At 36.9% G+C, this 25227-nt stretch overlaps 1 protein-coding gene and 1 pseudogene across 1 annotated transcript; one reads left to right on the top strand and one right to left on the bottom strand.

The window, feature by feature from the left end:
• Positions 1–11035: 11035 nt before the first annotated feature.
• Positions 11036–11153, top strand: LOC120611822 (uncharacterized; annotated as a pseudogene).
• A 3518-nt stretch (positions 11154–14671) lies between these two features.
• Positions 14672–25059, bottom strand: APOBEC1 (apolipoprotein B mRNA editing enzyme catalytic subunit 1). Its single transcript, XM_039874331.1, has 5 exons — positions 24867–25059; positions 19236–19263; positions 17748–18145; positions 16722–16840; positions 14672–16270 (listed from the first exon to the last, which is right to left on the bottom strand). The coding sequence occupies exons 1-5, from the start codon at positions 24880–24882 to the stop codon at positions 16121–16123; spliced, it is 711 nt and encodes a 236-aa protein (XP_039730265.1). The 5' UTR covers positions 24883–25059; the 3' UTR covers positions 14672–16120.
• Positions 25060–25227: the final 168 nt, after the last annotated feature.

Raw genomic sequence — 25227 nt, 5'->3', positions numbered from 1 at the left:
TTTACTAAGTATATAGCATTGTGACCAACAAGTGAAGACCTTTATAGAGCTATCAAATATTTATTTTACTTAAGATGAAAGAATTTAATATCTAAGACAGGCTGGAAATTCAGGCTAACAACATGGTTGCTTACCCCTCAGAGATTCCACAGCTCCGAGAACTACAGATTCCAGGTTGATTCTGTTAGTAAGAACTGACCCATGGGCCCTTTTATATGCTTGATTTGTCAATAGGAGATTCCCAAGTATTCTCAGCAACCAAATTTTAGTTACCAGATTTATACAGATGGAATCTGGCACCCCCTACCATGTTGCAGCTAACTCCTTGATGAGATTCAACTAATCACCTCACTAATTGATTTGATTGTGAATTCTTTCCATAGTTTTGACTACAATAGAGTTGTCATTCTAAAGTCCGGAATTTGAATAATGATGCAATTGCAATGAAGTTTGAGAAGTTGCTGTACAACTTAATGACTAATAAGTGTTAACAATGATGCTTTGGATTTCTAGAAAGAAGAGAAGATTGCTGTGGGTTGACTGAATCAAGAAAAGATTGAAAGAGGAGGTTGAAATTTACCTGGACTTGTACAAAATGTTAAAGAAATACATTAATATGTTTCCCAAAATTCCTGTGGATAGAGTGATAAATGGCTCAGTTGTCAATTTATGAACTTGGTAAAAGTATTTTAAAGATTAATGATACCACTGTGATTAAATAGTAATCCCATATATGTTTGGTGAGAGAGTTAACTAATATTGTATTTTAAATATATATAATCTTTAATCCAGTCATTCCACAACTAGGAATCTAAAGAAATATCTTTAATATAGGTACCCAAGTTTACATATACAAGGGTATTCATTCCAACATTATAGTAGAGAGAAACTGAAAGTCAATACTGGGATGGTAAACATATTATAGAACTGTCACACTTAGTATGAGTATGCCACAACTTAAAAGGGATCATGTAAAGTTACATATACGGAGAGACTTAGAAAATATTCCAAACATATTACGAAGTGAAAAAAATTGTTTTAAAACTTTGCATAGCTTGATCTTATTTATGCTTTAATGTGTGTTATCTATAGACAGAGATTTTTAAACATAAACATTCATATACATATACCTATATGCTTAGCTAAATAAAGGGCTGAAGAGAGAAAATCCAAATTATTAACAGTGGTTATCTTCAGAGACAAAAATTGGGCAGGAGGAAGAAGGCGGAGAAAAGGGAAATTTTTTACTTCATATACTTCTATAAAAAAGTGTAACTTGTAAATTAAAATTAAAGAAAAGAAAATACCATTTAAAACTTAGAAGTCAATGGGAATTTCTTATTTTACATTCTCCAGTGTTTACTTCCTAGCTATTCCACAGCTTTAAAGAGTTGAGAAAATTTCAGTAAAATAAGTCTAGCAAGGGGATGGCATGGGTCTTTGCCTAAAAACTTCCTTCCTACAACCAAGGATTTATGAAACACTTTGAGGGATGGGCACTCTGCAGGAAAGACAGTTTATAAGCCAGGATTCAAACAGAGAAAGAAAAGCCAGTAAGAGATGTATATTAAGGAATTGGCTTACCTGATCGCAGGAGCTGGCAAAACGAGTCCAAAACCTGCAGTGTGGGCTGTCAGAAAGAGCAGGCTAGAACTGCGGGACACAAGTCCTCAGAGGGAACTTCTCTGTGGAGAACAGCCTCAGCTCTGTTCTTAAATCCTTTAAAGTAATTCGATCAGGCCCACCCACATTATGGAGAATACGTACAGTCAATTGAGCTTTAGACAGAACTACAAAATACCCCAGAGCAACACCTAGATTAGCCTTTTGATGAATAACTGGGGCCTAGCCAAGTTGACACAGAAAACACATATCACAGAGAGTTAAAATTTTTGAGCGCAGACTGTATGCTTGTTACGTGCTACTTGCTTTTCATGCTTTACTTCGCCCAGTCATTACAAGCTAACCCCCAGATAGAGTTAAACTTCAGTGCATCTGACTCTCAAATCTTAGTCGCAGATAACAGAACTCAATTTACTAATAAAGAAAAAAAAAAGGTTTATTTTATAGCCACATATAGATAGTAAGTGGAAAAGTGAGATGGTTTCACTAAGTGATTGAGATGATTCTAAGGACTGGCGATTTTTTGCTGTTTCTTTTTGAGAGACCACATGGCCACTGTCCTAACTCTTATGTCTCTTTTTCTTCCTAAGGGTTCTCTCTGTTCACCTCCCTTATTAACTCACTCCCCCGCTTACTCAAAGTTTCTGTTCCATAACACCTTAACTAGCATACAATCCATCATGGATGCTCCTACTGTCTATTTTTTATTCTTTATCCTTATGACTAATTCGCAATTTTTTCAAATTCCCTAAAGAAGGACAATTTAATTGGCCCAGCTAAGCTTTTGGGCCATTCAAAATATGTTACTATTGAGGTGGTATCAATGGGAATTAGAAATGAGAGGCATGAAACAGTTTTAGAGGCTTAATTTGAGGAGGTAAATGACTAGATACAAAGGTTGCAAAAGGGGAGAGTGAATTAAATATAAATCGCTTGTTTCTCTGCTGACTAAAACTATGCTCCTTGATGAAAGTTGTACTTGAGAGAAATATATTACATCTGAACCCCTAGATCTTACCCAGGAGCCCAAGTCCCTTTCCTAACAGGCTGTCTTTCCTATTCCTGGTCCCATAGTCAGGGCAACTTGCGCACATGTGCCTAACAGCACTTAAACTCTGAACTCAAAGCCCACACATAAACTTGTGTTTCTCACCATCACCCCAGGGCTTCTTGGGCTTATTTCTGTCCTATCTGTCTTCTAAACTCTAGGCTCATTGAATTATCTCAATGCTAATCTCTTATTTTAGTTTTTCTATCTGTCTGTCTATCCCTGAAATTTGCTTCTTGGTTCTCCTCTACTAAGCTGAGCTTAGCCCTTCAGTTTCTGGTAAAAGCTGTTGATTTGGGTAGGAACAGAACTTTGTGTCAAAACTCTATGAAATCTAATTTCACTTTCTCATGACTATGAGTGGCCAGACTGCCCACATCTCCCTCAAGCAGAGGAAGAGGAGTCATTTGTGTCTGTATCATATATCTTTTGAGCACCTACTATTCTATTGAATGCCATGGTAGGTGCTGGTCCTACAAAGTTAATGAGAAACAGTCTTTCCCCTTAAAAAGCTCCAACGAGGGGGAGACCAATAACCCACAACACACAATTTGATACAAGTACACAGCCATCTGCATGGAAGAGGTCATTTTAATTAGTTTGATGGTTCAAAGAAGGCTTTGTAGAGCATACTATTTTTTTATATAAATAACATTAATGAAAGTATTATGTACATAGAGAAAAGTGCATGAATCATAAGTGACAGTTTGAGAACTTTTGTAAATATATGGCAAACGCTAAGATCAAGAAATAGAACATTACTAGCATTCCAGAAGCTCCTCTCTTGCCTCCTCCCAGTCCTCTTGCTTAAATTAAAAGAAGTTAGTAGTGAAAAGTGGGAAGGAAACACTTGACAGAGAGAATAGCACGTTTGAAGATTGAGAGGTTTAAAGTAGCTCGCACAAGATTTAAGGAGACCTAAGCAACTGTGGTGGGAAGAAAGGAGGGTGGTTGGAGAAAAAGCTGATCTCCTAAATCAGCAGAGGCCTGATCATGAAAAATCTTGCATGGAGTAGAATTTAATTTTTAAACTGAAGGCTATGGACAATGCCTGAAAGGGTTTTATTTTAAAGGGGGAATAACTTGATCCAATTTGCATTTTAGAAACATTCTGGCCACAGTGTGGGGGACGAATTAGAGGACCAACAGGAGACTGAAAGTTTTCCTAAAATACTATTATAATTAGACCAGGATAAAAGGGATAAAAGCTTTAAGGTAGGACTAGAGTCACAGTAAAGGAAAGAGCCAATGAATACTAGGGCGTAGCATCTACCTTTGGTTAATTAGTTGTGGAAGAAGTTGTAGATGAGGATAACTCCTAGGTTTTTACTTTGAAGAATGACTTGATGGGAATCCCATTACCAAGAGATAAAATAGAGGAAGGGAAAAAAGAATAAGGCAATAAAGACACTGAGTTAATCCAGGGGCATGTTAAAGCAGATAAATGGTGGTATATAAAAGTCTAGGTTGGAAACAATAGATCTAGTAGTCATCAGCCTCATTTATTAAATGAACCCATGCAGGTATATGCAGTCCCAATGGAAGAAAATGTACAGAATGAGAATGATAGAGAACTGAGGAGCACAGACATGTAATGTATAGTGTGGGATGCAAAAGGAGAATCTACCGACGAGGCTCAGAAGAAACATCCAGATAAAAAAGGGAAACCAAGGGAGTAGCATAAATGAATGCAAAGAAGCAAGGACTTTTCGGAAAGAGGGAGATAAGACAACAAGGGCTTTGGTGGAATTGGCAGAGGCATTAGGTTGAAAAATAAATGGGCAGTAAAGAATTGGGGATGGATAGCAACAATCAGAAATTGGTTTTTCATGAAGTTTGACCATGTATAAGAGAGAATTATAGGATTCGTATTGTTTTATTTGTCCATTATTGTCTTAGAAGATTGTCTGAATATAATAGGCCCTGGATACATGTTGTGCTGACTGAGCATCTTAAACTGGGCTACAAGTTTTAATTCTGAGATTGCTTGCAACCAGGCCATAATTTCTCTCTCCTGGGAGGCCACAAAGAGTAAATATCTGCTGATTCTATGGAGGGCAGGGCAGCTGCATCTGTTCTGTGGTGTATCAGGTCACTTGATGTCAGGGAATTATATAGTCCATTAGTCAAAGTGAATTTGTATGGTCTTACTGAGGGAGGGGTAGTAAGATACCCATCAAAAGGTAAGGGTAACCACAGCTCATCACTCCCGAAAAAATGTGAAGGTAGATTAAGGACATCGGGCAATTTGATAGACTAGGTTATGCCTGGAGTCTGAGCTATCCTCGGGCTTATGAGTTTTTCAAGGGTCTAAAAACATATTTGAGACGTAAAAGCAACTAAACACCTCTAAAATACGCAGCTCCCCATTGCCAAATGCCTGCAAAATCAAAGCAAATGTTTAATTAAACGTCAACAGATACCAATTCACTGCCCGTTGTAACTTAATTTATGTGTGAATTTAATGCTACATATAGACAATTGATGAGTAGTAAGTTCCCTGTATTATCTATATTTAATTTTCTTCTGTATAATATAATGTTTCAACACCTTAAGAAAATCTTTCTGTCTGGGAAGAGGAGGCTGAGCCTTCTGGGGCTAGTCAGTTCTTGGAGATAGCAAGGACTCAGCATGCCCTCAATATGCAAAGAAACCATTCCAGAGCAACCTCTCCTCTATTTGCCTGTACACCCACCCCCAGGAGGCAATTTTCCTCTCCCTTAATTATCCTACATCCAAGTACTAGGCAACTAGGGACCATCCCAATAGGTTAGAGCTCAGTGAAATAATTTAAACTAACTAATCTTAAACTGTTTACTCTTTCTCCCTGGAAACCTCAATAAAGGCTCTGGCCTAAACCTTCTGTTTCCTCCTGTCTTCCACCTCCCGATCACTCTCCCATGTATCCCTGTGTGGCATGCTGTGCCTCCTGTCTTTAGTACCTGTGAGTATAATACACATTTCTTAAGTAACTCTCTCTTCTCTTGTGGCTGTACCCCACTCCCACCTCCTACCAAGGAAGGATTACCTCAGGCCTATAGATCTTTGAATAGTGCCTCGCTATCTCCTTGATCCATCGCTAGAGATTTTATCTTATGCATTCTTCTTTCCCAAGGCCGTGAGTGCATGTAGTTGGTGAACCTGAGAATGCCTTCACCTGTCGCCTAGGTCATACACTGCACTGGGTACTCCCTTTAACCCCTGAGAGGGTCTCTTGTTTTATCAAAGATAGATGGAGAGCCTTTGTCATTCTCAAATTTAACATTTTCTGGTTGAAGAGGAACAGAATATCCCACCCAGAAATATGCCACTTTAGTGTGTTGATTATTTTGAATTAAAAGTTCCTAACCTTCTGGTGTAAAAAACACACTGTGACTCTCCTTTGTTTCCCTGAATGCAGGGGATAAATTCCCCGTGTAAAAGCATCTTCCCTGTATCAGGAGGGTAGAAGGCCTCCTTATTGTCCACTGGACACAGAATTTAGGGCCTGGTAACCTTATTTCTTCATCAATTTACTTCCCAAAGCCCAAATTCCATTTGTCTTGTCGATTATTCACAAATTTATTGTTTCTTTGTGTTGGTCACTTCTTTGAGTAACATATTTTTATGAGGCTCTCATTTGTACAAAATATATTTTTCTCCTGTTAATCTGTGTATGAATTTAATTATTAGACCAGCCATAGAATTTAGGAGGGAAGAGAGAATTTTCTTCCACTCCTATATGGGTTTTATTATTTCCTTAGAAAACTAAATTTCTATGATATTCAATACTTTTTTATTTTGTTTGTGCATAAACTTTTTAGGCCATAAAGAATGCTAACAGCCCAGAATCTGTGTTTCATTGTTCTTTATTTATCATATAGGGGGTAACTTCTGTTTCTTTGTGAAACAAAAGAAGTCTTGAAATGATATATAAAACTTTACTAAAAGTTGATATATAAAACTTTACTAAACTTTACCTTCTGGTATGAGAATATTCATAGGAAACATGTGACTCTCCATGGAAATGTGATTTGGGTTTACAGCTAGGAAAATGTACAAACATTTTCATATTCAGGGACTTGGGTATTCAGGAAGATATAGGGTAATTTTTCTTATATCTTATGATGAGTGGAAGGAATGATCTATGTAATAAATGAATGCAATACTTCAGGGGTGAGTGGGAAATATTACAATATAATAAGCTTATGACTTAACCTTATTGGAAAGAAAAGTTATCAGACAACTCAAGTTTCCCTAATCACAGCTTTGACACATGGAGAGGGTTAAATCTAAAAAGGCCTTTGATAGCAATTTGAGTTTCTTTCTCATGAGGTATTAGTGTACCGAATTTGACATAGAAGGATCCTGAGTCTCAATTATTCTCTTCTTAGACTTGGCAATAGAATTTTGTTGACAAGTCAAGGCTTCTACACCTGAGAAAATCTGGTTAGGGTCCACTGAGAAATAGTAAAGATTAGTGATTGAGACATGGCACCTCTAAGTGTGAGATAGAAAGATCAGACTATAATGAGAAAAAAGGACACATTTATACTTGGGTATTCAGGAAGATATAGGGTAATTTTTCCTATTATTTTAAGACTTAGATTCCTTTACCTCCCCCGCTTACCTGGATATATAATCTCTCCTACAGTTTTCATTTTATGCTATCATTCTAGAAAGCACAGTTCAAGTCGTCTACTTGACGACCAGTCAGAAACTGGGAAAATATTTGTGGCATTTATCTGTCAGAGAATATGGCTGATGTACCAGCATTACCTTCACAGAAATTCCATTGAATAATTCACTCCTCCTCTAAGAGTACACCATACTGCAGCAGCTATGGCTTTAGCCTAGCAACTTGCTCATATGTACTATCATAAGCCCAGGAAGAGCTACAGACTATCCACCAACTTTTCTAAGATACTGGAAAAGTTATAGCATAAAGTGAATGCGTCGCATATCAAGAAATAACCTAAGCTAGAGATATTGACTGGTTTGTTCCTTGATATGTCTCTCCTACCTCCAGCACAAACTGGAAGACTGTCCCTTTTCTTTTTTTAAGCTAGTTAAAGTGGTAGAGTTAATAAACTCTTTAGATTCTCATCTCTAACAACCACTCTATATTCAAGCATACCCTTCCTGGATCTTCTAACTCATAACCCAGCATCCAGCTCTAATAAAAAAATTTTTAAAAAGAGATACTTGAGGAAGTACTGGCCTTCCTCTGACTCCTTAGCCATCTCTATTACTTGTTGCAGTGGGAAGAGCGTGTGACTCAGAGATGTGTTCTAAGTGCTTTTACTCCATAGCTGGGTGTACAAAAGTTGTACCTAGGTTCCATTCCATACAGGTGTCCAAGTTGAGGGTTGTCTGCTTTATTCCTCGCTCTGTAAGCCATAACAACTCACTAATACATGCATCCACAGAGATAATCACCAAATATTGCCAATGCCACCAAAATCTGGGAAGAGTAAGACTGTAGTTCCTATTGATTTCATAAAAACATTCAGAATCCTGGCAGGAACACATGGCACAATTTAACCATTGATAGGATGAGGATAGGGTAAAAGAGAGCCAAATAAGACAATGTCCTGGGACTAGTAACAACTCCGAAGTTGTCCCAACTCTTGACCAAGAGGCCAGGAGCCGGTATGATTTCGAGGAGCTAGGACAACTTGGGACAGAACTTGTCTGAAGTCACACATCACCGGGGAGGTAGGCACAGAGGCTGGCTAGTTTGATGCATAGCAAACTGTTCTAATCTTTGAACCATGAAATCTGCACAGCACAAACAACCACCTCTGAGTGCTAATCAAATAAAACCTACCCTTAGGGTTTTAAAGCTGCCATGGTCCGTGAACTTTGGTTTCTTTTTCCTTCTAATTTACATCCCATGGGGGCTTCATGTACTCTTTATCATAAATGGGAACCAAATTCAAAATTAAGCTAAGAGAGATAAAGTATATTGAAATCAGTAAGCTACAGAAGTTTGTGAAGAACTTCATAAAGACTAGTGAAAATGAACCAGAGTCTTGAAAATACAAAATCAGTCAATGATAAAATGATAAAATCAGAAGGAACCTGTGATTATCTACTTGGAGTACAAATTTTGATATTTTTTGTCCTAAGAAGTTTTCAATGACTATTTCTAATGTAATGTTTTCAGTTTTATACAAAGACATTTCATAAGCATATATTACAAAGTAAATATGGCAATAACTTATACAGCAATGGAGACTTGAGCTCAGAATTCCATCTTGTTTTCCAGGTTGGCTCAGCTCTCCCATAATTTTAATTTATTCAAGTTACTGTGACTCTTTCTTTGGCACAATGCCTGGCGTTTTCATTCAGGCTTTTCTTGACATTGACAATTCTCAATTATAAAACAAGATGATCCAGTTACTCTCATATGAAAGGTTGTAATTATCTCTGATAATTGAAGAACCTCAGTTTGAGAAACACTTTCTTGGCCAGGTTCAGAGAGCACCAGTTCTCAGCAAGTATAGGGTCTCAGTGAAGCGACCCTCAGTGACTGCCATTAAAACTAGAAACATAAATAGCATCCTTTTTATTAGATTGCGGACAGGTTAAAATTCATTATCCGGGTCTGTACACAGGTAGACACATCTGTGTGTTTACTTGCTCTGAGTTCTGGGACAAGGAGTTTATTGACTCATTTGTCTCCAGTATTGTCTCTGATTTCTATGGTGCCTCTTTAATCTTTAGTAACAATCTTGTTAGGCAATGAAGCAGAGCTGTCCAAGTACACAGAAACTTGTTCTCTCTCAGAAAGCGCATTTTATATTTAAAGTGAGGAACAGATCTTTCATGACAAGAGGTCAGATGTTTAAAATATTAGATCAGAAAATAAGTCACCAAAGAAAAAATAAGTCACCATTAGGGTACTGATTCCCAGTATAATTAAAGGACATTTCGTTATATTAACTAGCAGAACAAAGGTCCACAGCTTGCTTCCTCCACAGGACATTTTTGAATTGTAAAATATGGAGGAAAATAGATCTGATAAGTAAAAAAAAAAAAAGTTGTAAGAAATGCTCTTTTTGTCACAAACAACTACTTCCTCTTGGTGAGACAGTATAGTGCCATGACAAGGAGCTTAAACTCTGGAGGCAGAGTGGTTTAAAACTTAGTAGCTATGTACCTTCAGTCAAATCCTTTGAACCTTCTGTGCCTCAGTTTTCTCATTTATAAATTGTAAATGAAAATAATGTTTACTTGATGGAACAGTTAAGATTCAATAGGTTCACACAGATGAACCACTTTTAAGAGAACCTGGTACCTAATGAGTACCACTGTCTGTTTCTCATTTTTATCATTTCTACCCATTCAACCAGCGCATATAATCAAGTATCTATAAAATTTAATTGCTCCTATTTGTTTACAGGCTGCTTCTACTAATTATAATGAATCTTGTAGGTTTCCCAAGCACCATGATATATTTTGAAGAAAAACCATCTAATCTATAACTTTGGAGCTCAAGAAAAAAAAAGTCAGGATTAGAGACATAGTTGCAAAATAATGAATAATAATAACTACCATTTATTGTGTGCTTAGTATATTCTATCCAAGCTGTTTTAAATACTTTACATGTATTATCTCATTGGATTGTCATAGCAATCCTATACGACAGGTACTTTATTATCCACATTTTATAGAAGAGGGAACTGAAGCACAAATATGAAGCAATTTGTCCCAGATCATACAGCAGAAAGTAACTGCTAGATTTTGAACAGTCTGGAGATTCCAGTCTATTCTCTTAACTACCAGAAATTGTATTATCATTTAATATTTATATGTTATAGTTTGGGCTGATATTCAGCCATGCAGCCAGTACAAGAGAGTACAGCCAGAATGGTTGTCTAATTGGTTGATGTCCTGTTCTGATTTCTTTGGTACTTGGATAATATCAGTTGTTGATTAAGTATGACTATGACTCCTGATTATAGGTGGTAGTTGAAGCCATGGAAATGGACGCGATCTCCTGGGAAATGTTTTATACAGTATGAAAAAACTAGAATTTGAGCACCACGAAAGCAAAGATAGAGTCTGTTTTATTCATTGCTATATTCCCAGTTTGGATTTACTTGATTTATTGACTGACCAATGAACGAATGAATGAGAGGTAAAATCTTGTAAAACACTGATATTTCCAGGATGAACAAAGTAAGTAAAGCTTAAGAAGAACACTAAAATGGGATCCAGGAGACAATATGTCATCAATGTCAAAGGTTTCAAGAATAATGTGGTCAAACACATGAACGCTGCAAATAGGTAAAGAAATATAAAGATGGAAGAGAGCCCAGCAGTATCCTTAGCAAAGGTTTTCCAAAGAGTTGAGGAGCAGAAGATAAGGATTTAGAGTCTACGGCCATGCTGCCCTGAATGTGCCCAATCTCATCTGATCTTGAAAGCTAAGCAGGGACGGGCCTGGTTAGTACTCGGATGGGAGACAACCTAGGAAGACCAAGTGCTGTTAGGCATTAAAAAAAAAGAAGAAGAAAATAAGGATACAGAATAATGAGTGTGCACTGTTATTTCGAGAACCTTTACTGGGAAAAAAACAGACACGTGAGAGTAACACATAATTGGAGAGTAAAGGGAGGGCTGCCCTTTCTTATCTGGCATGTGGAATTTCATTAATGACATTTTACGAATTCTGATAGATCTTTAGGAACTCCACAGAATTATTCTAAACTTCATCTAGTAAGAGAAAAATGTGAGAACACCAATTCTGAAAAAGAATACCGGCGATGGGGCTTACCTCTTCGTTACTTCCCTTCCTTCTTTCTACTTTTCTGCTCTAACTCAGCCACAGACTTCCTTAGTTACACCCTCGGTGATGTTATCACTCCTAGCTATTTTGCTTTTAAAATAGTTAATCCATCCTGTTTCTGACCATAACATACTATTCTTCAAGCTTGATTGTTTAAATACACCCACTACACATATTTAATGATCTTATCAAGATTTCCAATTCATTGGCTTTCCAACTTTTTCCAACCCACCAGCTCCTTTTTTCATTTTCTTTCTTAATCAGCTCAGAGACTTATACTAATCTGAAGCTTTTTTGCCTCTCATTCTTTTTGTGGCTCCTATCTGCCAAAATCCGAAACCTAGCTAAAGCTAAACATCAGCATTCTCCATGCCTGCACATTAGCAGCTCAGTGCAACTGAAGAATGTCACATGAAAGAGCAGATTAAAGACTATAAATTTATAACCACCATCCCAAATGGGCCTTTATAATCATGTAGCACAGTCAGTCTACTCGACTTTTCTTTTCAACTCACTCTCCTCACCTTGAGTGGGAGCGATGGAGATGGATAAATATATTTATACTCTGGTAGAGAGGAAAGTCTTTCTAAGCATTGTCGAATGAAAAAAAAAAGTAAGACAATTTAGTAACAAGTTCGATGTCCTTCATTCAAGGGAAAACAATTTATGAATTGGGGAGTACAGTGTCTCACAAGCAGCAGAATACTTTTTCCGAGGGATGTTTGGGCAAGGGCAGGTTTTATAGAGCATTTGAAGCAGCAACATGAAAACAGACATGATTGGCTCAGAGGTCTGGGATTTCCTTAGAAGGCTAGCAGGTTTTATTTGCAACGCAGGCTAAAGTTGAGTGGGAGAATTGCGATTGGTGTATGTTAGGTTTATTTGACAGTGAGATATTTCCCTTAAATAAGTACAGGCTGACTTAGGTTTTGACCTTGTGAGTCCCTCCTTTTTGTGAGTCCCTGAATTAGACTCTGGAACCAATTCCACTCTAGGGGGAGGGGATTCTCCCCGACACCATCAAGTAATACTTGGGACACCAACTGGGTATCCCACAACCCAGCACAATTCTGACTCTTTCTACCTGTAGATAGCACCAGACTCCTCAGGTTAAGGGTTCAGTCCCACAAGAGTGTCCCCCCTGCCCCGCCTTCAGACACCATTTGCAAGCCCAGGTCACTATCTGTGCTTCTGAATGACCAGGTACAAATGGAGTTTCCAACAACCCCGTCAATTTAAGATGACAATCACAAGTCCAGGTTGTCACCTGCACTTCTGATCAACTAGCTGTAAATCAGAGGTTCCTATGACTGCCTCCTTGGGATTAATTTGCTAGAGCAGCTCACGGAACTCAAAAAAACATTTTACTTACTATATCATTGGTTTAGTATAAAAAGAAATAACTCAGGTACAACCACATAGAAGAGAGGTACAGGGAAAGGTATGAGGAAAGGGTGTGAAGCTTTCATACCCTCTCAAGGTATGCTACTGTCTCTGCATCTCCAGATGTTCACTAACCCAGAAGCTCTCTGAAGCCCATCATTTTAGGTTTTTATAGAGACTTCATTCCGTAGGCATGATTTATTAAATCATTAGCCATTGGCAATCGATTCACCTTCCAACTCATCTCCCTCCCCAGCAGGTTGAGGGGTGAGACTGAAAGTTCTAACCCTTCAATCACATGGCGAGTTCCCCCAGGAAATAGCCCCCTTCTCTAGGAGAACTAGGGGTATTCCAAAACTTACTGGTGGGTCAAGTATAAAAAACCTGGATCTCCCTTTGTTAGCATCCTGAGATTTTTTTTTCTTTTATCTTCTGTGTCAAATTACTAGTGTTCAGGATTCCAAGCATTCCTCTTTTTTGGTTTAGTTCTTCATTTTGGTGTAGCAAACCCTCCAGTTGCTTCCTGAGAAAGCATGGAAAGTAATTTCTTTTTTTTTTTTGATACCTTGCATGTGGAAAATGTCTCTATTCCCCATTCATACTAGATAGTTTGGCTGCATATAAAAGTAAGCTGAGAAACATTTTACCATGAGAATTTTAAAGGCATGGGTCAAATATCTTCTAGATTTCAACGTTGATCTTGACAAGTCTGACAGTGGTATTTTTATATTTTGTAAGTAACATTTTTTTCCCTCTCAGAAAGCTTTTAGGATTTTATTTTTAAAACCGTGTAAAATTTCATGTGGAGATGGGCAATAATGTGAGTCTTTTTTCATCTAGTGAGCTGGACATTAGATGTATTCTCACATTCAGTTTGTAAAATCACACTGAATCATGGCTGGCCAGTGTGACCAATAGAACACTGCAGAAAAATTAATATATGATTTGAAGACTAAGTCATTAAAGACATAACAATTTCCACTTTGGTCTCTCTAAGACCATTTACTCTGTAGGGAGCCTGTTGCAATGTCATGAAGATATTTAAGCAGCCCTGTGGAGAAGACTACATAGGAATAAACTAAGACCACCCACTAGCATCCACTTGCCAGCCACGTGAGTGTGCCATCTGGGAAGCACATTCTCTGGCATTAGTCAAGCCTTAAGATGACTGCAGCCCTGGCTGACAGCTTGACTGTAAGGTTATTTGTGAAACAGCAGTAGATAAAATGATCTGTGATATTGCCGTTTGTAAAAATTTCTACATTTGTTTGTTTCAATTTCTTTCCCCCTCCAGCTTTATTGAGATATAACTGACACATAACATTATGTAAGTTTATGGTATACAACAAAATGATTTGATATATGTATATTGAAAAGTGATAAGATGAGTTAACATATTCATTGCCTCACATAGTTACGATTTTTGTGTGTATGGTAAGAACATTTAAGATCTACTCTCAGCAAATTTCAAGTATATGATACAGTATTATTAACTATAATTACCGTGCTGTGCATTACATCCCTAGAACTTATTCATCATAAAACTGAAAGTTTGTACCCTTTGACCACTTTCACCTCTGCCCCTGGAAACCACTAATCAGCTCTCTATTTCTATGGGTTGGATTTTTTCCACATAGAAGTAAGAAGATATATATAATTTATATATATATATAATTTATTTATATATATATATATAATTTATTATTTATATATATATATATATATATATATATATATATATATATATATTATTTATTTATTTATATATCACATCTTCCTTACTCATTTATCCATTGATGGAAACTTAGGTTGTTTTCATATCTCAGGTATTATAAATAATGCAGTGAGCAGGGAAGTGAAGATATCTCTTCTAGATGATGATTTCCTTTTCTTCAGATGTATACTCAGGAGTGAGACTATTGAATCATATAGTAGTTCTACTTCTAATTTTTTTGAGGAACCTTTATACTGTATTTTACAGTAACCATACCAACTTGCATTCATATCAACTGTGTACAAGGATTCTCTTTTTTCCACATTCTCGCCAACGCTTGTCATCTCTTGTCTTTTTGATGATAGAAATTCTAACATGTATGAGATACTATCTCATAATTTTGATTGCATTTTTCTGGTATTTAGTGATGTTGACCAAATCACTGTTAGCCATTTGAATATCTTCTTTAAAAAAATATATCTATGCAGGTCCTTTGCCCATTTTTAAATCAGATTATTTGGTGTTTCTTTTTGCTGTTGAGTTGTACAAGTTCATTATACATTTGGATAGTCACCCTTTATCAGTTATACAGTTTACAGATATTTTCTTCCAGTTCATAGGTTGCTTTTTTATTTTGTTGATTGTTTCTTTTGCTGTGCAGAAGCCTTTCAATTTGATTTAGTCTTATTTGATTATTTTTGCTTTTGTTGATTGTACTTTAGGTGTTATGTGCATAAAATTATTGCTAAGACTAAGGTCAAGGAGCTTTATTTTTATGTTTTCATCTAAGAATTTTATGGTTTCAGGTCTCACATTTAAATCTTTAGACCATGTTGAATTAATTTCTGTGAGTGGTATAAGATAAGGATCCCATTTTATTCTTTTGTATGTAAATATTAGGTTTCCAACACCATTTATTGAAGAGACTACCTTTTCTCAGTTGAGAATTCTTGGTTTTCTTACCATATATTAGTTGATCCTATATGCATAGGTTTATTTCTGGGTTCTCTATTCTGTCCCACAGGTAGGTCTGTTTTTATGCCAGTACCGTACTGTTTTGATTACTATAGCTTTGTAATATAGTTTGAAAACAGGAAATGTGATGCCTCCAGCTTTGGTCTTCCTCCTTAGGATTGCTTTGACTATCTAGGGTCTTTTGTGGTTCCATATGAATTTTAGAATTGTTGAAGTTTTTTTCTTTTTGAAAAATGCCATTGAAATCTTGATAGGTATTGTATTGGATCTATAAATGGCTTTAGTAGTATGAATATTAATTCTTCCAATCCATGAACATAGGATACCTTTCACTTATTTGTGTCTTCTTCAATTATTTTCATTAATATCTTATAGTTTTCAGTGTACAGATCTTTCACCTCCTTGATTAAACCGATTCTTATGTATTTTACTGTTTTCGATGCTATTGTAAATAAGACAGTCTTCTTTACTTAATTTTCAGATAACTTATTGTTTGTGTATGAAAACACAAAGTGAAATTTCCTAAATTCTAATGGCACTCACTCTTTAGTGAATAATCATTTCCTGTTCTTGAAACAATACACACAAAGAATCATTCTATTCATCTCCAAGTCACAGGAACTTGTATCAACCCTGTAGCTAAAAGGATATGGGCTGGAATCATTTGGTAATGGCACTTTTTAAGAATAAGTGTAAACAATGTAAGCTGTTTCTGACATCTTCTTGAAATCATTACGCAGGGAGGGAGATTCTAGAATAAAAAAGAAGTTTGGATAATGTTTTTCTTAATACTATTATCGCCACAAACATTTTAAAACAACAGTTGAAGACCATTGAACTACTCTCAAGAGAATACAAATGGGACACCTAAATTTTTCAAAGAATGATATACACTAATATGGGAAAAGAGAATATTTGCAATTTTATAAAGCCAATATATGTTGTGATAATAACAATAATGAAATCTAATTAATATGGATTCCACATATATCTTAGACCAGTTTATTATTTCTTTTTCCTACTTATTTTCCACAAAGAGATTACCTTATTCTTATTTTTTTTTTAAGATAGGTCAAGCAGTTAAATAACTAAATCTCAATATAATTGATAAATAGTGAGGAAACTGTGTGTCAAAATTATCAGGAAAGAAGTTTAAAGAAGGATGCTTCTTTATGCATCAGAATCTTTGTCAAATAACTTACTAAAATTATGCAGTGGAGTTCCAATGCATACAGCTTCATCCACAAAGGAGGGTATCTTGGCCAGTGAGCTTCTTTCCCAGGTGGGTAGTTGACAAAATTCCTCCAGCAGTGATCATACTCTAAGGAAACACAGTACATGGTTCATTTACTAAATACAACAGAAAGTTGCTTTATAAAAGCTCAGCTTTAACATGGACAGTGGACTAGTGGTTACCAGAGAGGAGGGGGGAGGAGGGAGGTAGACAGGGGGAAAATTTTTTTAATAATTTCTTCAATTAAAGAATAAATAAACAAATGAATAAATAATTTTTTTTTTTTTTTTTAAAGAAGAAGTTACTGGCTGGGGCGTGGCTACCCACCATGACCTGCCCAGTTAGGAATTTATGATCAGATCACTCTGCGAGGTTTCTGTCCATGGAACCCCTTTTTTTTGTTCACAAGGAGGACACAGCCATGTGAAACTCTTGAGAAGGGCATACCTGGGGGTTCTGAGATGGGGACTAACGTAAGAAAGAAGGTCAAAGTGAGTGGAATATGGTAAAGGAGGGATAGAAGGGAGGGACTGTGATGAAACAGTGTGACATAGGCAAGACCTGGCTTTAATCCTATTGCTTCTTCACTTTCTCATGGCATTTTATATCTTCAGGGCATGTTGACAAAGTTGTTTTCTAAATAAATAAATAATTCAAAAAAAAAAAGTCCAACTTTAAAAATACCATATATAAAGCCCTCTGATCTCTTTGCTGCAGGAGCTGGGCTAGACTCCCCCAGAATCTCTAAAAAAATAACAACAACAAAGCAGTTCATTTGAGGATGGCAGAGAAGCCATAGTGGCAAAATGGAGAAAAGAGTCATATTTTTTATACTTTCCCTGCAATGAATTTCAGACCTGGTCCTTTTTCACATTATTTTGATTGTTTTACTTCTGAGATTTCCACTCTAGGATAAATCTGTCTCCTGGCCTAGAAACATGCCACCATTACAATCTCTCATAAATGCTTAAGATTCTTGGTTTATTGTTTTCACCTGAGGCTCTCATGATCTGGATAGTCACACCACTGTTAATGAGGTCCCTGAGTCCTTGACGGTTTTGTTGATCCATGTGTTGAAAAAGCCGTGATACAAAAATAACTAAAGTCACAGTAGGTCGTTGGCTCAAAAATTCTCTAATAGCCTTGGAGCATTCCCAGCAGGGACTCCAAGACAAGAACCAGATGATGGAGCAGCTGACAGATGAGCAAAAGTGTCTTTCTGAAGTAAATTTTTCTATAAAATTGAGTTCAACATGCTTGGTGGTGTTTTTGCTTGAGTTTCGCCAGATCTTGTGGCTCGTGCCCCATTGAATTTCATAGAGCAAACAGGCCTCTTTACGGAGTTCTCTGGGATCAAAGAAGACTTCAAATTCCCAGGGTTCGATCCTTCTCCTGAAATATAAAAACACTCTCACATTGTCATGCAATCTTGAGAAAAAACTTAGAAATAATTTCATGTCCCCGTCTTCTATCAGGCAGATCTAAAACATAAAGTCTTGGGAAACTTTTTTTTTTCCACTTCTATGTCTTAAAGTTATCTGTGCTGGTCCACTTGAATTATCAGAGTTTCTATTACAACACAATGAAGAGATTTTTCTCAACTCACGTTACTACTCTCTCTATACCACTGCCTGTTAGTCTCAAATTCAGATATAAATGTGTCCTTTTTTTCTCATATAGTCTAATCTTTCTATCTCACACTTAGAGGCGCCATGTCCCAATCATTAATGTTTACTATTTCTCAGTGGACCCTAACAAGATTTTCTCAGATGTAGAAGCCTTGACTTGTCAACAAAATTCTATTGCCAAGTCTAAGAAGAGAGTAATTGAGACTCAAGATTCTTCTACATTAAATTCTGTACACTTAAACCTTATGAGAAAGAAACTCAAATTGCTCTCAATGGCCTCTTAAGATTTAACCCTCTCCATATGTCAAAGCTGTGATTAGAGAAACTCAGGGTTGTGCTGATGACTCTTCCTTCCAATGAGGTTAAGTCAAAAGTTTATTACATTGTAATATTTCCCACTCACCCCTGAAGTATTGCATTCATTTATTACATAGATTATTCCTTCCATTCATCGTAAGATAATATGTTTCTTGACAAAAGTCCTGCTGTTATAATAATGTCTGGAAAATGTGCATGTAATATAAAATAGAAAGATGAAATCGAAGTGACAAATGAGTTTCCTGGACCTTTCACTAATGACTATAAAAACATGCGATTTAAAGAGAGAAGAGCAATAGTAAGATAATAACAGAACAAAGCTGAAAGGTAATTTTTTAAACAGAAACAAAAAGACATAGCAACAAAGATATAGAAAACAATAATTATAGAAGAAGAAGTTGAAAAAGGAAAAAAGAAAAATTGGGGGCATGGTAAAAGAGGAAAGGAACAATGAAGAAAGCTATAGTTCTCTAGTTCTTAAACACCCACTTATTCTTGGTTGAATTAAATGCACAATGTGATAGTACCATTCTTACCTCAAGGTGGGATCTCCAGTTGAAGGACCTGTTGACCAAGAGATGAGTATGTCAAATAACACCCACATACAAATTGAGCTGCTAAGAAAAAATGCTCTATTCTTCTAAAAAAAAACAAACATATCAGAAAATGGAGTTAAAATATTCTCTCCTGAATTAATTGGATTGGTCTAGTTTATGGCATCAAGAAAAACAAGATTTTAAAAAGGGCTATGCTGAAATCTATTTGCCCAATCTCAAACCAGGTAATCCTTCTTAAGGTTCCAACAGGCATAAGTGCAATGGAAAAGTCACTTCTCAGAGGCTCTTAGATATGATTCCTATATGCCCCTACAGTATGTCATATTTCCTTAATCATAGTAATTATGTAATTATGATTGCCTATTTACATGCCTATACTACCACTGAATTGTAAATTATGTGAGATATGGATTACGTATCTCTTGTTCCAGACCTATCACACTGCCTGAAAAATGTTGTTTAGTAATAGATACTTATTGAATAAATGACTGAATAAACTTCACCATACAGTTATATACGCACACACACACATATATATATATATTGAGAGAGAGAGAGAGAGAGAGAGAGAGAGAGAGAGAGAGAAACTGGATTTCTCATACATTGCTACTAGGAATATAAATTGGTACAGCCACTCTGGGAAACTGGCAGTTTTTTAGAAAGAAAAAACAAACAAACAAAGAATGTAACTATCATATAACCTAGCAATTGCACTCCTAGGCATTTACCTCAGAGAAAGGAAAACTTAGGTTCATACAAAAGCCTGTACATGGATGTTCATATCAGCTTTATGACATCTAAAAACTGGAATGAGCCCAGGCATCCTTCGACAGGTCAATGGTTGAATAATTTATGGTATATCTATACCATGAAATACTACTCAGCAATAAAAAAGAACAAGCTATTGATATATGCAACACTTAGATGAAATTCCAGGGGATTATACAGAGTCAGGGACAAAAGCCAATCTCAAAAGGTTACATACTCTATGATTCCATTTATAAAGCATTGTGAAATGATAAAATTTTGGAAATAAGGACAAATCAGTTGTTATCAAGGGTTAGGGATGGGGTGGAGCAAGAGGGAGGAGGGTTTGGTTATAAAAGGTTAATAAAAGGGATCTGTACTGTTGGAATTGTTCAGATCTGGTTGCGGTAGAAGATACACAAACCTATACAGGTGACAAAATCACATAAAGCTAAATATACACACAAATGAGCACAAGTGAAACTGGAGAAATCTGAATAAAAGGATGGATTATGTCAATGTTAATATCCTGGTTGTAATATTATTCTACAGTTTTCCAAAATGTAATTATTGAGGAGAACTGAGCAAAATACACAAAGAGTTTATTTCCTAAAGCCATATGTTTTAAGCTATGATTATAATCCCATTGTTACTGAAGGCATTGACAGCAAAATCCTGCTACGTAAAAGATCTCAAGGGTGGCAAACTTCTTCCTCTGAATCCTGTTAATCTGGAGAAAGCATCACTGCTCTTAAGAAAAGAACAAAACAACAGGAGCAGCAGCTGAACTGGGAGCTGGGAACTAGATGTTGATGTGGTGTGACTCAGTCACTCCAGTTCTCAATGCACGATGTTAGGGAATGGGATAGCATCCTCCTTTATCTATGGGGGATACGTTCCGAGACTCCAGTGGGTGCCTGAAGCCACAGATAGTGTCAAACCCTACATATACTATGTTATTTTCCTGTGCATACATACCTATGATAAAGTTTAATTTATAAATTAAATTAAGTAATTTATAAATTAAGCACAGTAAGACATTAACAATAATAAGTAATAATAAAATAGAGCAATTATAACAATATATTGTAATAAAAGTTATGTAAATGTGGTCTCAAAATATTTTATTGTACTATATTCACCTTTTTACATAAAGGAGTCACTTTATGGCTTCTCTTTGGCATATTCAAATAGCCAGCATCATTACTCTTGAGTTTTGGCCATTATTAAGTAAAATAAGGATTACTTGAACACAAGCACTGTGATACCATAACAGTCAATCTGATAACCAAGACAGCTGCTGAGTACTAACGAGAGGGGAGAGTATACAACATGGAGACACTGGACGAAGGGGTGATTCACATTCTGGGTGGGACAGAGCAGGAAGACACAAGATTTATTCTTGACTCAAAATGGTGTTCAATTTAAAACTTATGAATTGTTTACTTCTGGATTTTTCATTTAATATTTTCAAACCACAGATGACTGCAGGTGACTGAAACCATGGAAAGTGAAACCGTGGATCAGAGGGAACTAGTGTAATCCTGATTCCCGCCCTTAGTCAAAGGACTCGTCGGAGTAACCAAGAACCTGCTTGGTGCCTGTGCCTTCCAATTTGCTATCACACAGGGGCGAAATACCCAGAACAGCCAAGAAGCGGGTACTAGTGACAAACAGATTAGTCACCCCCAGAACTTGGCAAACTATAGTGTGTCAGGGGATCACTTACATATCCTTTCAATAAAAGTTAATTGAGAGTCTACTAAACATTAGGTATTCTTCTAAGTACAGGAACAAGGAACAAAACAAATCTCTATCTTCATGTTCATGGAGTTTATATTTCAAATAGAGAGAGACAATAAGTAAATAAATACATATATTAAGTCAGTAGTGACAAGTACTACGAAAAGTATTATAAGGAAATCAAAGGTGATGGTGAGAAAGGCTAGCTTTCAGAGTTTGGTCAGGGAAGGTCTTTTCAAAGAGGCATATTTAAGCAGAGCCATGAATGTAAAGTGAAGCAAGACACATCAAGACAGAGCATGCTAAGAAGAAGGACAGCAAGTGCAAAGGACCTAAGTTGAAAAGATCATGACATGTTCAAGGAAGAGCAAGAAGTAGGCTTGCTGGGGCAGAGTGATCAAAATATACAATGACAGGAGATGAGCTTGACCATATAGGGCCTGCTAAGCCATTGATTTTATTCTAAGTGTAACAGGAAGCCATTAAAGAATGTAAGAATGATTCAAGTAAAAATCTGGATTTTAGAGGCTGTGCCTCTCAAGACTCAGAGCTTTGGGGATGAAATGGGCACTGACCTGGTTTGGATTCAGAATGGTCATGGTGCTGAATTCCAAAACTTGGAGAGCAGAAAGGCAATCCATTCGTTTTTAGCGGGGGAACATAGGCATTTATTTTGGCAACAAGAACCCATGTTAAGGATGTACACTCTGGTTATTTAGAAGCTAAAGTCTGTCTGGGGTGGCAGGAGAAAAGGATCACACATCAAAAGTCTCAGTTACCATCTTCAATTTCTCTTTTCCAAGAAAGCAGAGATCCATGGAGTTTGAGACACAGAACATAAGGTTTCCTCACATGATGCCACTTCTCAGTGGGTCAGAGAGAAATAAAAAGTCACTCCTACCTCTGAGGGCGAAGTGGCTGTGGAAGATGCTCAGTCCTCCCTCCTGGCCAAATCTTAATTCTGAGGTGCTATTTTTGCACCAGGAAGAGTCACAATATCTGGGAGACACTTCCTCCAAAACAGGAGGTACTCTGCCCAAGGCTCTGTGTATGTGCACATGTGTGTGTGGGGTCCAGAATGATGTGCCATGGAGGCATAAAAATTACTTTGAACTGAAGATATTTGAAAATAGACTTTTCCCCCCTGAAACTCCTTCTTTTCCTAAAAGCAGAGCCTCTCAAAGAACTCAAAAGAAATAGAACCCAAAGAATTCAATTATCACAAACCCATCCCCAGGGGAGATTGACTCAGCACTGGCAACAGCCACCCAAACAGAAATTGTCACTGAACTGTTATATCTCCAATCTGTTCTCCTAAGGGCCTATCTGTGTTTCCTAAAAGTCATTTGTTTCTTGATAAGTATCTTTTCTCCCCTCTCCTTCCTGCATTAAGAGGTTGCTTTGTTCCCCGTGAGTGCTCTTTTCTATCTCTGCTTCTCCCAGTAAAATGGTATATAAGCCCAAATTCTAATTGCCTCCCTGAGTCACATTGTGAGCTGCTGTATGTAATTTTGTCTTTTCTTTCGCTAATTTGCCTGTTGTCAGTTTAATTAGCAGATCCCCAAAAACCGAACCTAAGAGAATAGATGAAAAGTGTTTTCTCCCCAACAGTGTGTGTGTGTGTGTGATATGTCTGTTTGTACATTTGTACTAGATGATAGAGAGGTGGCAGGAAGTGAAGTTGTGCATGGCACTTTCCAGGAGATGGAAAAAGGTTCTAGCTGGGATGTGGGACTAAAAAGAGAGTCAGATATCCAGGAAAGAGGACAGAGTCAGGAAACACTATCCTAAGTGTGACTTGGAGAATAAACCTCTCATCCTTAAAAGAAGAAACAGGGAATGTGAGTGTCAGAAGGAGGAGAAAAGGGATGTCCGACACCTTGGAATGGACACCGCTCAAACCTCAATCCAAATCTGTGTCCTTGAACTAGTTGATATGCCCTGAGGTAGGCCTTACAGAAACAGAGGTCATGAGAAGGTCATATTGATGACAGGAGGACACTTCCTCTGAAGGAGATGAAGCGACACCAAGAACTTCAGAAAGATAGTGCAATATACTCTCAGTATCTATCCCTGGGATGCAAGGCAAAGACACCAGCCACATGAATTGGGTTGGTTTGAGGAATAAAACACACCACCTTCAGAGGAAAGTCCAGGGAATTTATTCAACTGAATAACGTATTTAGTTTTTCCCCCCAAATGCCACTCACACGAGAATTTTAATAGAGGGAAAAGATAATGGAGAAAAAATATTGTCTCTTAAAACCCTAGACTGGTATCTGTATTATCTCCCATCACGTCATGCTCACATTCTTGCAATAGTCTTCTAACTGGTCACCTTGCTTCCCATCTTTTCTGTTTCCAATCCAAAAGGCATCAAATGCCAAGTAAATGTGTCTAATGTCATTTCAGTCATCTCTATGCTATTCACAAGTTCTTCAGAGATTTTCTCTTACCGAAAAGATCGATCTCAATTTCCTTAGGCTGATAGTAAAGGCTCTCTATAATATCTCTTCAAATTTGCTTCCTAATCTCACTGAAGATTAGTTCCACAAACTCTTGTCTAGTTTACCCGGTTTACTCAGTATATGTCAAACACAATCTTTGTAAATTCTCTCAAAGTCTGTGTGTCAACCAACCTGGAATCTCCTCTTTGCCAAACTAAATCCTACCTTTGTAGGATCCAGCTCAAATCCCACCTTATCTGAAAATTATTTCCTTTCACAGCCTAAAGTGTTCTCCTTTCCCATGAATTTTTCCAAAGTTAAGTAACTAAGCCTTAAATGATTAACATGCCCTTGTATAATCACTTCTCTTGCTATCTTAAACTGTTGTTTAACCATTGTATATTTTACTTAATTTTTTACTATGGTGAAATGAGCATTGATTTAGTGTCATTTGATCAAAATCATTTGTGGATGTGAAAGTAAATAATAAGAATAATAATAGTAATAGATCTTATTTTAAAATAATATTAATATACTAACAAATAGGAAAGTTGGAAAATGCCCAAGGACACAAGCACAAACAAAACATACACATACAAACACACACACATAGAGTTTCTGCATTTTGAAGAATATGGAGCTTGCCAGGTGCCCCCCACCCTAATCCACTTACCTTTGTCAGAAGCCATGGTGCTTGTGTCACTGGACTTTTTGCCCTCCAGTTTTATATTGTGCTGATTGCTCTTGCCAGCTACATTGTTTCTTAAGGTGTGACCACTGCCTCCTGCTTGGGCAGAGGATGACTCATTCCTGAGTCTCAGGTCGTTATTGGGTATCTGGACTACACAAACAGGTAGCAGATTAAGAGAAAAGTTGGAGTGGGATTTGCATCTGTGTGGTGCAGAAAACTTACGGTGAAAATAATCCTGTAGAGTAATTGAATATATCCAAATTACAAAGTTCTTCCATGATAACATCTGAATTTAGGAACCTTTCCCTTTTCTTTAAATTAAGGTTAAGATAAGACTTACCCA

The sequence above is a fragment of the Pteropus medius genome, unplaced genomic scaffold (assembly GCF_902729225.1).
Source record: "Pteropus medius unplaced genomic scaffold, Ma_sr-lr_union100, whole genome shotgun sequence".
Classification (NCBI taxonomy): Eukaryota; Metazoa; Chordata; class Mammalia; order Chiroptera; family Pteropodidae; genus Pteropus; species Pteropus medius.
Note: the sequence above shows the minus strand (reverse complement) of the source record. Positions and strands in the feature narration are given on the sequence as shown.

Bases quoted from the DNA above. Each gene is read 5' to 3' on its own strand.
- APOBEC1 (XM_039874331.1), bottom strand. The intron at 18,146-19,235 runs GTAAGAATGGTA...TTTATATTTCAG, and splicing joins ACTGGAGATCCCACCTTGAG to GAGAAGGATCGAACCCTGGG. The intron at 16,841-17,747 runs GTGAAAACAATA...GTGTTTCCTTAG, and splicing joins CCAGATCATGAGAGCCTCAG to AGTATGATCACTGCTGGAGG.